This window comes from Atractosteus spatula, chromosome 4 (assembly GCF_055471065.1).
Source record: "Atractosteus spatula isolate fAtrSpa1 chromosome 4, fAtrSpa1.hap1, whole genome shotgun sequence".
Classification (NCBI taxonomy): Eukaryota; Metazoa; Chordata; class Actinopteri; order Semionotiformes; family Lepisosteidae; genus Atractosteus; species Atractosteus spatula.
In genome coordinates this window covers 18,615,304-18,631,759 of record NC_142709.1, presented here as the reverse complement: position 1 = coordinate 18,631,759, position 16,456 = coordinate 18,615,304, and the positions used below count along the sequence as shown (strand labels likewise).

General features: G+C 41.2%; 1 protein-coding gene across 1 annotated transcript; it reads left to right on the top strand.

Annotated features, from left to right (window-relative positions):
• Positions 1-85: 85 nt before the first annotated feature.
• Positions 86-15,524, top strand: nufip1 (nuclear FMR1 interacting protein 1). The gene is made up of 10 exons (XM_088914110.1): positions 86-416; positions 3,142-3,215; positions 3,385-3,486; positions 3,749-3,811; positions 4,176-4,252; positions 5,312-5,404; positions 6,571-6,770; positions 7,965-8,102; positions 8,490-8,725; positions 14,895-15,524. The coding sequence occupies exons 1-10, from the start codon at positions 179-181 to the stop codon at positions 15,216-15,218; spliced, it is 1,545 nt and encodes a 514-aa protein (XP_088770236.1). The 5' UTR covers positions 86-178; the 3' UTR covers positions 15,219-15,524.
• Positions 15,525-16,456: the final 932 nt, after the last annotated feature.

Below are 16,456 nucleotides of genomic sequence, written 5' to 3'. Positions count from 1 at the left end.
TTTCTCTCGCGGTCGCCCTCTGGTGTTTATTCCGAGTGTTGGTTCCCGGAAATGACGTTCTTACGGAACTTGCACATGGCTGTGTGTTTGCAGAAAAACATGTGAGGCACAGCTAGGAAATCCTGATCGTGAGTTTTTGTAACAAGTGTGGTTTAACCGTACTACGAAGGCTATTATAATGAATAATTTCGGAAATTATCCTGCACCAGAGGTCAACTGTTTGCCTCCGAAACCGATGCTTAGACCTCCAGTATTTCACGGGCCACCTCCGGGCCATCCCGGCAACTTTCACCCGGGGTTCGGCACCTGGTTTGGACCCCCTCCCGGGCCTGGGGCTTACCCACCTCCAGGACACTGGTACGGAGGTCCCCGTCACCCAAACCCTTGGTTTGATAACCGTCAGCAGAACACGTTCGGTGAGTTGTACGAATTGGTCCACCCGTTTAGTCAAATTGATGATAATATATATGTTAGAGAACGTTATACTGTACACGGATATAGAAACAGTACGCTCATTGATGATGTATGATTTTACATGCTGCTGGTCGTACGTGGCGAACGGGTACCGTCTGCTCATGTCTGTTTATTTCTTGTAAATTTGCGTAGATCCATTTAATATTGGTGTTTTCGCAACCCGCACTCCACCCCGTTAATAATACTCCTAGATCGGTTTATAACATAACATCAAGTGGTGTAGTAGGTGGTCATGGCGATGTGTGAAACCAGAATTGATATAATATAAAGTGTGCATTTTCTTTTGTAATGCTCTAAAATCGGTGAAGCAATATGAATTCACATTTTTGCCGCTTTGTGTTATAATGTGCAGATTTTATTAAAATCTGACATAAAGGCTTTCTTGTGTGGAATCTTGTCTTCAGGTGTTTAAGATAATAATATAAAACTCTATTTTATATAGCGCCTTTAAAGGTGGCTTCTCAAAGTGCTTTATAGAATGAGAACAATAAATAGAAAGAATACACAAGATAAAACATGATTACAATATACAGAGGAGACCGTGGATGGTGGTGCTGGGAAAAGCAGAGGGGTGAAGAGGTAAAGGCTCTTCTAAAGAAGGTTTTGAGTTTGGATTTGAAGAAGTTTAGAGAAGTTGACTCTCTGTTATTCTTGGGCAGAGAGTTCCAGAGTTTGGGGGCATAACAGGAGGAGGCCCTGTCACCCATACAATGCAGACGGGCTTGGGGGACAGTAAGGAGAGCAGAATTAGAAGAGCGAAGGTTGCGAGGTGGGGAGTAGGGCGATAATAGTTCAGACAGGTACAGAGGTGCCAAGCCATGCAGAGTCTTATAGGTGATCATGAGGATTTTAAAGTCCACACAGAATTTGACAGGAAGCCAGTGCAAGGACTCCAGGATAGACGTAATGTGATCACTTGCACTAGACCTGGTCAGGATCCTGGCTGCTGAGTTTTGGACATACTGTAGTTTGTTCAAAGTAGATTTAGATACCCCAGCGAGTAGAGCATTACAGTAGTCAATTTGAGAGAACACAAATGTGTTGATCAGCTTTTCAGCCACAGTTAGTGATAGCATAGGGCGTAGTCTAGCGATATTTCTGAGGTGGAAAAAAAGATGTTTTGACAATATGCTGCACTTGTGTGTTGAATGTTAAGCCAGAATCGAATATCACCCCAAGATTTTTCCATTTAGACTGAAGCTCAAGTACAGCACCATCTACAGATAGGTTTACAGGATTGGCTTTACGAAGTTGATAGGGGTGCCAATAAGCATGACTTCAGTCTTGTCACAGTTAAGATGAAAGAAATTTTGAGTCATCCAAATTTTTTATGTCAGTGTTGCAGTTAGAATAAAGACAGCCACATCAGTGTCAGGTTTGGTATGGATGTGTATTTGAGTATCATCAGCATAGAAATGATAGCTGAGGCCATGTGATCTTAAAAGCTGACCAAGTGGAAGCATGTAATTGCTGAAGAGCAAGGGGCCCACTATTGAGCCCCGAGGAACACCAGACTTAACAAGACCAATTTCTGACCTATACACATTAAGAGAGACCAAGTGACAGCGATCAGTGAGGTAGGACTTGAACCATTTGAGAGCAGTGGCAGAAACTCCAAACATAATCTCAAGACGAGAAAGTAACATGTCATGGTCAGCAGCACTGAGATCAAGAAGGTTGAGTATAGAAAGAGAACCAGAATCAGAAGCTATTAGAAGATCGTTAGTAACTTTAACCAGGGCAGTTTCTGTGCTGTGAAGTTGATGGAAGCCAGATTGGAGGGGTTCGAAAAGGTTATTTGTCATGAGGTGGTTATGTAACTGGAATGTGACAGTACGTTCTAGAATTTTTGCAAGAAAGGGTAAGTTAGAGATGGGGCGAAAATTTTTAAGATTGTCGAGAGCCATGTTAGGCTTTTGTGGCACGGGGGTAATGGCAGCAGTTTTGAGGACTTTAGGAACAACAGTAGTGCTCAAGGATTCATTTATAACATTGAGGACAATGGGACAGAGAGAAGAGGAACAGGACTGAAATAAAGTGGTGGGTTCATGTTGTCGAAGAAAACTCAGTCTTCACTCAGGTTAGGAGATTGTCAAACAGATCTTTAATACAATCAGCTGAAGGGGAGCATATCACAGAGAAAGGGTTTCCCCTAGCATTCAAGACATGCTCACTGGACTGAAGTTATACTTTCCTTTTTATACATTAAAGGTAGGCAAGACTTTAACATATCAAAGGAACATACAGGGAAAGGGGCAGTGTCAGAAGTCAAACAAACAGGACAGGGGGCATCCTACAATCTGTTTCATTTCTCTCTGGTTGAATGGGTGTGAGGAATCACAGGCTTTAGTTTGCACCTAAGACAGTGGTCTTAGGCGCGAACAGAAAACCTTTCCCGCGCATAGTCACTGTCCTGACCTTTTGACTCGGTCTTCCACAATGTGTGTAACTTGTTTATTGAGGGATGCTGAGTCAAGGGCTCACTATTTTCATGTAGCTTTTATAAAAGACTGAATTGTCATCTTGTGTTTTCAGACTAATCTTTTTCTAGGATGTGTTTTTGTTCTTATAAAGGATGTTCTATCATTAACAGGAGCTTGTCTAAACAAACACTCAAAATTGATCAAATATGATTCCCTTTTTTTTCACTACACCTGGTTTTTGCAGGTCCGCAGAACCATTTCAGCCATCAGAGAGAGACTCAACAAGGTGGACAGAATCAGAACAGTGAGGGAAAAAAGGTACCAATTGCCTAGCGTTAGCTGTACCTTCAAACATCAGTATGTGTGTTGGGGGGATCCCTTATTTCACTGTTCAAGACAACGTCTACAAACAATAGAGGTGAGGGAAATCAGACAGGACTTTGAAAGTGCTGTGTAAGCTTTATATTGAGCTTTTTTGTTTTTGCAGAAGAAGAAAAAGGAGCCAGAGTATTCACACTTCTGTGATACATGTGACCGAGGCTTTAAAAACGAAGAGAAATATCACGAACACGTATCACAACATGTAAAGGTAAACTGTATTTTCTATTAAAAGGTCTGTTGCTACTGTCTGTAGCATGTTTAACTTAAGAAGCTTTCTGTAGTAGAGAATGGAAGAATAGAATATACTTGAACTCCAACTGTTTTTGCATAACGCAGAGAAAATCCAGGACACAATAAAGTAATGCATTTGAAGGTTAAATATGTATTTAGGTAAATAAATATGTCTGAGCAAGTTTTAAACCTTCCAAAAACAACACTACAGAAAAGGAAAATAGTGTTTGTTTTTCCAGTGCTCTGCGAAGGACTGCAGTTTCACTGCCCATGAAAAGCTCGTCCATATTCACTGGAAAAACGTAAGTAATTTTGATTTGAACTACTGGATTTTAAAAGCTTCTTCTGATAGGTCTTCCCTATCAGACTGTTGGATGAGTTTTGGGTGTCTCTGAAATTTGTGTCATTTTTAAAGGCTTTTTTATGATACTTATGTTTTTTTTTTCAAGGTTTATTTTATAAGGGACATTGAGATCTTCATTTCTTTATTTGGATACCCCTTTTTTCAATAAATAAATTCTGCAGTGGTAAATGTGTAACTTTGATAAAAGTGCTTTTCTTTGACTTGTAACAGTGGCTTCCAGACAACTGCAGTATGGTAAAAAAAAAGCTGCAGAACTACAGATATCCTCATTCCTTAAAAATATCCTTCTCTCTTTTATTAAGATGCATGGACCAGGAGCAAAAAAGATCAAACTTGATACTCCTGAGGAAATTGCAAGATGGAGAGAAGAAAGAAAAAAGTGAGCTTCCAGCTTTTTATTTTTTAGTAACGGCAGTGTTTGTTAGTTTATATTTTGTTTAATATACTGTTGTGCTCCATCCATTAAATTTGCACAATTTGATTGGCTCAACCATGTTCCTCTCACAGCACCAAGAGAAATCCTTTAATTACATCTATTTTGAAGTGTACTTTATATTCCTAAGTATTTAAAACAGACACAGTTATCATGTTGCAGCAAGGGGACTGGGTGTATCAGGTTTGAGGGGTACTTATTTGAGCCCGCCAAAACAGATCATACTATTGCGATGTTTTATTGTTATTCAGGTAAACGTGTTCACAGCACAATGACATGACTGGTAGGCATGGGGTTTTTCATTTAGACTAAATTCCACTAGGTGGAGCAGTTCTGTGCCTTTCTCGGTCAATCTACAGTCATTATCAATCTTTTTTCATAGGGTTTCTAGACAAGGTTTTCAATTCTCTTTCACTGAGTGTAGTATTTTGCTTATGAACACAGTGGTAACACTGCAGTCAGCATTGCTGCCTCACAGATTTCTGATCCTGTGTTCAATTCCAGATCAGGCAACCTTTTGTGTGGAGTTAGCATGTTCTCCCTCCTTCTTCTGAAGATATGTAGGCTAATTGGCATTTCTGAATTGACCCCCCAAGGGCTTGTGCGAGGCCTGCGATGGCATGGCGAGTTGTCTAGGGTTACCCTGGACATTCGCTGTGCTTACAGGATGGGTTGGTCATTGTCGTGACCCTTACCAGGAATAAGCAGCGTTCTGATAATGGACGATTATCTCCTTTCACACATTATTTTAAGTGATTTATGACTTTGTGAATGTAGCAGTCGTTTCCTGTAACAAACAGGAAGACAACTTCAAGCTTTGCTGTGGCACCTTAGACTACAGTACTTCAGATCCAGTTGACTTTTGTGTGCAACTGGTATTTATAAGACAAAACCTTTGTCTTTGTGATATCCCATTTCCCTCTGCATGTCTGTGCAGTGTTTGTTTCTCCAGACCCTTTTGGAATTACCTTACTTTGTTTGTTTTTTTTGTACTGTTTGTTGCAGAAACTACCCCACTCTGTCCAACATCGAAAGAAAGAAAAAGATGAGGCAAGACAAGCAAGAAAGAGGAGACGTGCTGGAGACGGCACAGTTTGGGTATGTAGCAGCGAAAGTCCCCTTTTGAAAAGCCCTTGCAGAGTGGTTACTCTGTGAAAATACACTGTACGCGTTTCTGTCAACTGCTTTGTCCTCTTGGTGTTTATTGCCTTTATGAAATGAGAATTACTTCAATCTTTTTATTTAAGTAGCAGTTCTACAATGTAAATTTTAAGGTTAGGTTTAGATTTGTTTTGTTGGGGGGGAATTTCTTTAGGATTACAAACCTGCTGTTGGTCACTTTGGAGAGTCAAAGTGTGACTAGTTAAGCGATTCTTGTTTATGACTGCATCAGTAGGCACATGAACAAAAATTATTTTCTTCAGAAAGAAGGAGAGCCAAATAAGGAACGGTGATTTTAAAGGTTTATATAGATCTAAATGATCCTTTAGAGCAAACTCTAAATTTTTTTTAAATAGTGTTCATTTGGAGTATCTGATCTTATACAATAGATTTGATCTTCCTTATCAGAGAATACACATATATTTGTAAGAAGGTCTGTTTGCTTCTCAGTAGTTTTTAAAGACGTCCCAAAGAATCAGCTTTACCAACATGGCTGTGTTGCTCTTTCTAGACACCGACATCACTTTGTGAAAACATGTCCTGTATTTTCAGTGTTGAGACTTCTTATCCTGGTTGTCTGCTTGTGTTCCTGCATAATTGTTTCATTGTTGTCTGTTGCCCTGGATCTGTCCATCCCACACTAGAGGGTTTTGAAATTGTACATCAAAATCAAATGTAGATTCATATCCTGTAAGTTTTCTTTGTCCAAGACCTTTGAGTTGAGGAGCAAAGCTAGTCTTTGAACTCTTTCCAGAGCAGCGATGTCCCTTTTGGAGTTAGATGACCAAATCTTCTCCCAGTGCATGCATTATAAACGAGATCCTAGGCATGCTTTCTTTAACTTAAACATTACTTCTCCTGATGAAGTTGTACAATTTTCATTGTGCGCATATGCATTTTGTTGGTCTTGTTAACCCGTCCCCTTGTAGTTTTTCTGGGCCATGTGAACACCTAAATCATTTTGCTACTTCTTCAAATTCAGGGGTCTCCCAAACTGTAATGTGCTGTCCGATTTTCTTGCGTTTAAAACTGTGCACTCGTCCAACTCGGCTAAAGCTGTTTTAAAGCTTCGCTCACTCTGGCGTGTGATGTGTTCTGCACAGGCGGATGAAGAGCAAAGGACAATGCGCAGTGCCTAAACGGGAGCCCGAGGGGCGCAGGCACCAGGGGCCAGGTGGAACGTTCCAGAAAAATCCCTGGGGCAGAAAAGAGTGGAATGCGAGGGCTCCGGAGCCAGAGGGCCGAGAGGCAGAAAGGCCTCAGGAGGGAGACCCCCTGGGAGCCCTGGCCAACAGTGATGCAGGTGAAGCTTCACAGGGCTTTGATGGGCGGGTGAAACCTAGGCCCACGTGAAATAGGAACTTTGCCCCACGGGCCTGTTGCAGGTTTCGGACCCAGTACACAAGAATGGGATGCACTTAGAAGGAAGTAGCCTTCGAAGGCTTGGTAAAACCAAAAGCAGCCATCTGTTACAGGCTCTTCCAGATCTTGGGTATTTTTCTAAAGGGGCAGATGGGTTAAAGTTGTGATTGAATTGGGGAAAAAGTTTTCTGTTCCAGTTTCTTCAGCATTCCATGTCCGAATACGGCCTGTAGGCACACTTGTCACCTGTCCTGGTTTGTCTTTATTATTCCACGATACCGAAGGTGGACTGTTTTTTGTTTCTGGGTGAATGTAATCATAGCTCTTCTTACGTCCACTGGGTGCTCATGTCGACGTCGTGGAAACTTTTTGAAAGTAAAAATAGTCTTAAGAAGGGCCTTATGTTGATAGGCCACTTCCTTTCACAAAATCAGCAAAACTGTGTGCTTTTATGATTGTTTTACTTGGCAGTAAAATTGTACTTACCTACGGGGATAGAACGGTTTATGGACAGACGTTGTTGGAGGACTGGAATTCTTCAAAGCCTCTTTTTCAGATTTTCAGTATAGTCTGAGAAACAAATAGGGGAGAGCAGAAGGCTGTGGTACATTTTAACACAACTTGTAAGTTAACCTAGGTGAACTTTTCTCTAGTGAAAACATTTGTTGATTAGTCAGCTGCACGTGCATTGAAAGCATTACCTCAGTATTGAATACATCTGTTAGTGCTTTGTGCAAACGTGTAATGTGTAATTCTCTTTTATTATCGCATTATATCAGAATTCTTGCGGGAATCAAGTATTATTGTGAAGCATGAAGAGTTCATAAGCTGCCTTTCATAAGGAGTATATGGAAATTTCAGGCAGTGTGAAGCAGAGTTAACTCCTTTTTCTTGGCATGCTGTGTTCACCAGCTAAAGTTCAGGAAGATAGGAGTGCCAACTGCACAAAGAGTGTCTTTCACTGCCTTTCAGCACCTCTTTCATTATGCTTGATAAGACTCAGAGCTGTCCCAGGCAATTAAGTGCCCATGAGTCAGTGGTTTTTTTTTTTCTAGGTTAGTTTCTTTTGCTCCATATCTCAGGGTAAGTCTCATTATGGAAATGTGATGAAAAGTTGGACATTTTCTCCTTGTAGATTCAGACAAGGACGAAACAGCTGCCAATGGCAAGGGGGGTCTGACTGTGGTCCCCAAACAGATAACCTCAAGTCTGGCAGCGCTTGTCGCAAGCTATGGCAGCACATCCGACAGTGACAGTGACCAGGGGCCTGAGGGTAGGTCATACGCTGATTTGTTTTAATGCCCATCTTCACCCTTTTTTTCTGTTTTTTAAGTTTTTTAAGGGATTACATTACTTTCCAGTGAAAGTAGCAAAAACAAATTGACGTCAATTCCAGACAGAGCCTGTAGAAAGAGTTCATTTCTCTTTATATCGTTTTAAGATTAAATCTGGAGTTTATGTAATTAGTTGTTTTCTTTGCATTATGTCCTGACATTATTTTCTTTTCAGAACTATATTTTGCACGCTGTTACGCGTGTGACTGTTGACTCTGGTATCTTAGGCAAATAAAAAGCAAAAATAAAAATATATAACTGACACCATAGATGTTGGTAGATATAATTTCCTTCATACCGTTTTTTTGTTTGCGGTTTTCCCTAAGAAACACCTCTGCTGAAAGTCTCTGCGGCTCTGGAAGAAAACGTGGCCCTCCTGAGAAATTGTCCAGAGAGAGCAGATTGCAGGATTTCCCAGGCAGCTAAGCGAGACCACTCTGAAGACGGGAGGCAGCCCCTCCAGCCGCCAGCCAAAATGGCCAGACGCAAGAGCGCGCGGCTCAAGGAAGGGAAGGGCAGCAGTGGGAGTCAGCAGCGGCATCGATGGACCCTGCTGGAAATGGTAAGCCTGTTCCCAGGCCTCCACACTGCCTTTGAGCCTCCCAGAAATTCGGTCATAAGAATATCAGAAAGGTTACAAACTCGAGGAGGTCATTTGGTCCATCCTCGTTAATGCCTTTGAGGATTCTGGATTCGTGTAGCGTCTCTGCTGAAGTCTTACCTCATAAGGTTCATTTCATTCAGCCTGTCAGTGTGAAATATGTCTTTAAGCCCCAGAATACATCTGGCTGTTCATCTGTAGACTGGTTGCAGTCCAGCAGTATTTTATTCTATAAAAATGGGGCACAGTATTCTAAATTAGATCTCGCTGGTGCATTTTAGCATTTTAACTTCTCTTGATTTGTTAACGTTTTGTTCTCCTTTTTGATTTCCTCCCCACATTGGCTGGGAGACGTATGCATGGGGTTTTCTAGCTCTCTGTTTCCCATTTAAAATGTATAGTTTGTTTATTGTTTATAAATATAGTTTGTTTTTACCGTCAGCGTGCAACTCTCTCCAATCGTCGGGATGAAATGTCGTCTGCCAGGTGTTTGGTCAGGCTTGAACGTTTTCTAAATCTTAATTCACTTCTCTTGCTGTTTCTGCAGGGTTTGTGAATCCTGCTACTTTGAAATCATCAGTAGATTTGACTAGTTTACTAGCTATACCTGAATCTTGATTATTGATATAAAAGTAAAGAGTAGTAGTTGTACTAGTACAGTTTCCTGTGGCACTCCAGTTTGATCATTCACCCCTTGAATGTCCATTCTCATACTGGATATTTTAAGTATTTTGAAAATAGAACTTACTTTTTGTGTGAAAAGTACTTATTAACTAGACGGAATTATATTGGGACTTTCATGTTACTTAAATCCAGATGCCATGGTCATCGTATGGACAAATTACGACTAGATAATTTCTCGTTGCTTAGTTTTTTAGCACTTGAAATATCTAAACTCCTCGTCAGTTGTAAACACATTGTAAACACCTGTTACAGGTTTTAGGTGAAATGATTGATGTAAAGCCATGGTTTGGTTTCCCGCAGTGGTATACAGGCCCGGTGAGCCAAAAATCAGAACCAGCCAGCTGGCAAAACCAATGTGTGAACACTGGCAAAATGTACACAGGAGTCCATGTTGAAACTCTGTTTCTTAGTAATAGACTGCAAGATCATTTGCCAGTCAGCGGTACACACAGTAATTGCCTAGGTCTCAAGGCATGAGACTAAATCTTGGTCTGAAAGTCTCACATCAATCACATCAGTCTCTTGCATCAAGCCTAGAGTGAATAGAAACAATGAAGTAATTAAGTAAAGTAATGAACAAAAAGTTCTGAAATTGTTGTAGACATTCGTGATTAACCAATGAGTTTTTGTACGCGAAGAGAAGAAACTATCAATATGAATAGTGCAGTCACAATGTTTTGTTGTCATTTGCGAAAGCTGGTGAGAAATATAATTTTTGTAGAGTAGTAAAGGAAGCCACTTAATTTAAGTAAAAAAAGACCTCAATATTGCCTCAATAAGGATAAATAATAAATATTGCCTCAGAAGCCAAGTGAACACAATGGTGGCTTGATGCATACAGAATAAAGCAATGTGTTTCAAGCGCAAAGTTCTTCCTTGGACATCATCGTGGGCCGCCTGTATATATTAAAAACTAGTTTTTGTGGTCAAATAATGTCTAGGTCAGATAATCCTGTTAAGGTAACAACAGTTAGATAGCTAGTTAGTTTACAAGTTAGTACAGTAATCTAGCTGTTAGATAGCTAGATGAGGGGGGGCTAACATTAAGGAGCCACTTAGCCACTTGTCGTTTGCGGGAGTTTACCACCTGGCCAAAGCCTTTTCCCACGCAAAACCTTAAAAGCTGTTTAATTTCTGTTAGAATATAATCAGCTCTGAAATGGAAATGATGGACCTTGAAGTAGAATACGTCATCCATTTATATTTCTCGTTTATCCCAAGCGGAAACGCAGCTTTGCATAGTCAGCTTGCTGGTGTCGCAAGAACAGAACGGTTTCATAATAATAAAAAAGTGGATACAAGCAGCCTGCACCTTCGGCTGATGGATGCCAAAAGTGATTTCATAGAGAAGGCTGTTCAGCTCAATTCTGCTGAAACCCCTTTTGTATGAGGTTTTGTGTTACTGAAGTTTCTCCAGTGGCCGAGTAGTTTCAGAAAAGATCTTGAGGGGCTCTGTGAAATTTTGTGATTCAAACCTGTTGCTAGGCGACAGACCCCTTTGGGCTTTGGACCAGGGCCAGGAGAAAAGGCATCTCTAAATTATTTACCTAATGAGTCTGCACAGGCTTGGGAAAAGAATTTGTATTCACATATGAAGATTGATTAGTGAATGGAGGAATAATGTGATTTGCAGCCATTAATGACACACTTGTTGCCTTAATTGATAAACCCCACATAATAGCTGTTGTTCAGACAGAAGACAGAAGAGGCCCACAACTTTTAGGCTGATAAGCAAAAATTGGTAAAATTATGGATTGCTGTATTTAGCATTTATACGCTGTCAATAGCAAGAACACATAAAAATGGCTTTCTGTTGTTTGTAACCCTGTCTCATGTAGTTTGTCAGGCTGCGAGTACCTAATTGATTAAACTAGTGGTTCTGGTACCAAGTACCACCCCTCATCAAACCAAAGCATCCAAGTACCACCTACAAGTCATCTTCTCATAAGAACCACAGAAGATCTCAATGACCAACATGAGCGCACACACACACACTCACACTCACACACACATATAACAAAAATAGCCCCTAAGCACTTACCATTTCAGAGAGAGGGGTGAGCCTGTTTAGTGGAGCAAAGCAGATGCGAGTTCATTGGTTGAGCCTTGATACAATTCCCAACTTTTACAGCAGAGTCTAACAGATTTTAAATTCTCAGGCATTTTCTTGACTGCCAAGGCCTTGTGGTGGATGCTGCAGTGCGTCCACTTTATATCTGGAGCAACCTCTCCAATTCATGCAACTACACCGCTGTGTCTGCCTCTGTCTGTACAAACTCCGACGCATTTTTTCCAGTCGATGCCATTCTCTTCGATCAGTTCATTCAGAAGCTGAAATATGTGCTCTCCTGTAGTTTGTGTTGGTAGCGGCTTACGGAACAGAAAGTCCTCATGGGACGTGCCCTCAAAGTCATATGAAACGTAAACAAGCAAATTGGCCAAATCAACGGCATTTACAGACTCATCTATTTGCAGTGAAAAGCATCTGCTCATCTTAACGAGCTCTATCAGCATACTTTTGACATCAGCTGCCATATCAATAATTCTACGAGTGACTGTGTCATTCGAAAGGGGCAGCAGGTCGAAGTGTTTAGCAGCATTTTCTCCACGCATAATACGTGTCAGCTCTTTTGCCAACAGTAAACAACGTTCTGCACAATTAGTGTGAGGTTTACCTGCTTTAGCAATCCGCAAGCTTGTATTTTCCCCTGTTTCCATTTCAGGAGTCTGTCTCAGAAGTTAAAATAAGTTTTTATTTCATGCGCATAGGAGCGAAACACAGAGACGCTCTGTATTTTTCTCAAATTAACCTAGAACAGTCCTTAAATATTTTTCCGTTATCTATCACGCTTTCTCGTGCTCATGAGATTGGCATTGTTCTAAAATCACGCACATTCTCCTACCTCCCTATTTGCTGGAGATAACTTTTTGTAAATACAATTGGTCTCTTACGTTCGTAGCACGCATTCCTATACAATGGTATACAATTACATAGTAGCTCTTGTGTTCGCTCAGGTATTAGCATGCGCTGTATCGTAGTACGTAGGCTGCATATTTGACACATAAATATGAAAACCCTTCCCAATTTTTCAGTGCACACAACAAATTTCCAGGGTCATCACCACATGGGGGCACTCTGCGTACCAGCAGTGGTACACGTACCACAGTTTGAGAACCAAAAGATCTCATCCAGCCATTCCAGTGCATCTGTGTCAACAACATTGCTGGATAGCTTGTTCCTCACTCACACAGCCCTTGTGTGAAAAAGTAATTCCAGTTCTTGTTTAAATGCAGTTCCCCCTGGTTCAGGTTCCCTTGTTAATTCTAAAGACGACCATTGGTTCTGTGGATTTTGAATCCCCAAGTTCTCTTGCGGTCTCCTCTGTTCAGGACTAAAAAGATGGAGTTTTTTTTTAGCTTCTCACTGGCAAGTGACCTTGTTCCTGGGTAGCTTTAGTAGGTCTTACAGGTCATCCAACAGTTTGGCCCACATGCACTTTGATCAGTTGAGTAAATACATTGGTTCGTCTAAGTCAGGAATGGCCATCTGTGGTAATTGAGTACCTTAGCTTGAAGCTTTACCTTTGCTATTAATTATTTACTAATTTCTTATCCCATACTCATTTCTCTTTCTTGTAATTCCTTAATAGTCTGCTTTCCTGAAACTGGAACCATTCATTTGGACTCTACCTGTCTGTCAGCCTTTAGCACAGAAAGGTTTCTTGAGTCAAGATTGCTGAAGCCTGCTTCGCCGCAGAACATCCTCAGCCATGTGTTCACAGATTCTCATTTCCAGTTGTTCACGTCTATGTAGTGCCAAATCCCCGAGAAACCATTGATTTTGCTCCTGCTCTTCAGTTTGTTGAAATAGTGTTTGTTAAATAAACCAGGGCTTGCAGCACATAGCTGTTCATTCAGGGTCCTTGATGAATATCGCACCTGCAGTGTCCCTTAGAATAGTCTCCAGCATCCACAACCTTTTTTTTTTAAATGCTATTTCTCTATGGCCGTATAAATGTGATCAACCTATCCTATCAGTATCAGTTGTATATACTCATTCACAAAGGAACAAAGGTGATATTTATCTTATCTTTCTGAAAATCAGAAGTACAGTGCCTGAAAAAAGCAGAATTCTCTTTAAAGAAAAATAACTTGATATTTAAAATCCTCCCATTCACTCACCATACAATTAAAGTATACACTCTGTGTTTTGTGCTATATTAGTATCAATACAGAGAAGCATTAAAGATATAACTTGATTTTTTGGCAACAGCTGTGTTTGAAAAGTGGTGTCCGCAGATGGCTTGGCAGTGAGTCATTTAGAATAGACTGTATAAACCTCAAAGTGGACAGCAGGACTTATGATAGCTTCCTAAAAGCTTTTCATTTGATTTTGTTTTCCTTGGCTTGCTTTTGTAACTAAGTAAAAATTGAATGCAGAAAAATAAGATAAACCAGAGCACTGCAAGCGTCTTTGAAGTTTGTACGCTGTGTGAGTGCACAGTGAGTATACTAAGTAAACAAGTAGAAAGATACCTGCCACGTTTGGATTTTAGTTTGCCAGTTGGTTTCTGAAGAAGAGCAGGAGGCGTAATGAGGCGCATTGCACCACGCGCTTGATCCACTGATGGGGGTGTGTAAAGTGTCGTTTCAGCCTGTGAAGTGCCGTTTCAAGGCACGTCTGGGTGTGATGAAGCTGCCAAATGTCAAGTCAATCCATGCAGCATTTCCCAAGACAATTGCAGTTAGAATTTTGCAAACAAATTGGCAGTTAGGCGGCCATTGTAGTTTGTTTCATGTCACCACATTAATGATAAAGTCATCAAAATGTGGGTAAAATTGTGGGTAGCAGAATTATCAGAGCCGCTTGTGAGGAGCAAATCGGAAAGGAGCTCTTGTTTTTCATGAGCGCTGCCAAGCTTTGAATCGATCTGTGCAGTGGTTCCCAAGACATGTTGAGGCATTTTGAGTTGTGACAACCGAATGCCAGGTCATCTCGATATTTGCAGGAGTAGTAATGTGTCCAGCGTTTGTGGTATGCTTACAAGAATGACACTTAATACTCCTGAGTTAAGCAGAGCAAATGATTTTTAAAGGACAGCAACCCAAGGTGCTGTGGGAGTAATGGAAAGGCTGCCCAGCCGTGTCTGTGAAGCTGATAGGCAGGCTTCAGTTTGGACATGGATGGATGAGATCCTTGGTTCAATTAGCTACTAACTTGCAGATGGGTTAGATGAGCCAAGTCGTCTCCTTTCCTTTGTGACCTTTCTTGTCTTTATGTTATGAAATGCTAAGTGTGCAGTTGGCACAGGGCACCTTAAAAAAAAAAAATCACGCGCCTTTTCAAAATCTGTCTGAAAGTGCATTTTTAGCCAAACAAACCAGAAGAAGTCATAACTATGTATCCGATTCTGCAGTTTTTCTCAATGTTTTTCTTTCTCCCCAGTTGCTGGCGAAAGAGATTCGTCACGAGCGAAACGTCATTTTGCAGTGCGTCCGCTACATTGTTCGGAAGAATTTCTTTGGACTGGACACAAAGACCAAAGAAGCCAGCGTGGGGCAGACTGACGATGACGCTGGCGTGGCTGCTTTGCCTGCAGCCTCCAAGGAGACTGATGAAAAGAAGGAGAAGCCGCCAGTGGCGGCTCTCTGCTCCCCGCTGTCAGGAGACACAGACAGTAGCCAACACCAGCACCCTGGAGCTAATCCCCCTGTGCCGGTGGACGATGAGATCTGGGAGCTTCCGGTACTCCACCCCAACGTTTGCTGATATTTGGTTCTTTCAACAACTCCGTTCAAAGAGTTGCTGCGGGTTTAGGGCTTTTTAATCCTGGTTCAGAAGGACAGGTGTGTCTGCAGTTCATTCCTGCTCAGATCTTAACGATCTCTCATCAGCTCATCCTTACAATATTGCTGATTAGACCAATTGAACACAGCCTTTTCCCAGTTCTTCAGATGCTGTTGCTGTAAACCTACAGACACCCTCCTTGACCCAGATTGGACACCCCTTGTATATCCTTTCTTCTTGACATTTGTACACAAAGTTTTGATCTGAAATTAAACTTTCACATCTAAAGCTGATACATTCCTTTCTTTTTTGAAGCTAACTTTAGAAGACTGTTTTCAGTGGGAGCATAAGAGGCAGTGGTGCTTGTAACCTGAGAGTAGAGCATAGTCACATTGAGCCTTGCAGAGAGCTACAATGTTCTAGTTTGGCTGCAATGTCAGCAAATAAGTAGCAGGATTGTCCCCCCACCACGAACCATTCTCTTTTCTAACCTTAGGTCACCTTCAGATGATATTTTCCTGGATGGGCAGATGAAAAGCCTTCTAGTATTTATGTTTGCATTTTCAGATGTTTACTTATTATAGAGTGTCCTGCTAGAAAATTAGAGATCTGTGATCTCATATGACAGACATATGGTCTGTCATGGATACTGTTTCATACAGCTGGAGAACACACTAAAGAGCTTTCATTGTTCTTGCAATGTCAGGTTTAAGTACCTTATTAAGACAGGAATGCGGGGGTGACATAAAATTCTACATTCTTGGATTCTGTCGGCCCATTTTAAGTGGCTAAAATGCAAAGCCTCATAGATTTGTTCCAGTCTCCAGGTTATGAAACCCACCACAAAGGTTGAATTGTTTGCACGCTGGGCTTTTGGATTTATTGCTAGTGCTCACATTGGTCATTTCTCAAGTAGCTTTATCTGCACGTTTTGGCGAGAGCTTTTGGAATTTTTCTCCCCAAAAGTGGTTCTTGGAAAAACCACTGGATTACCACTTGAGCCAGAGGATTTAGTTCTGTCACTAGGGTTTTACCAGTACTTACCTGAGCTAGGTGTGCTGTATCTTGATAACTGAATGATTTTGATTCAGCCACATTCTTCAGTTTCATCAATAGGTGACATTTAAGCCTAGCTAGGCAAGTTTTATTGGTAAGTCTTGTGTGTTATCTAGTTAAAAGGTTTGGTTAGTGGATCCAAAGGATTACCCAAGTGTAAATAT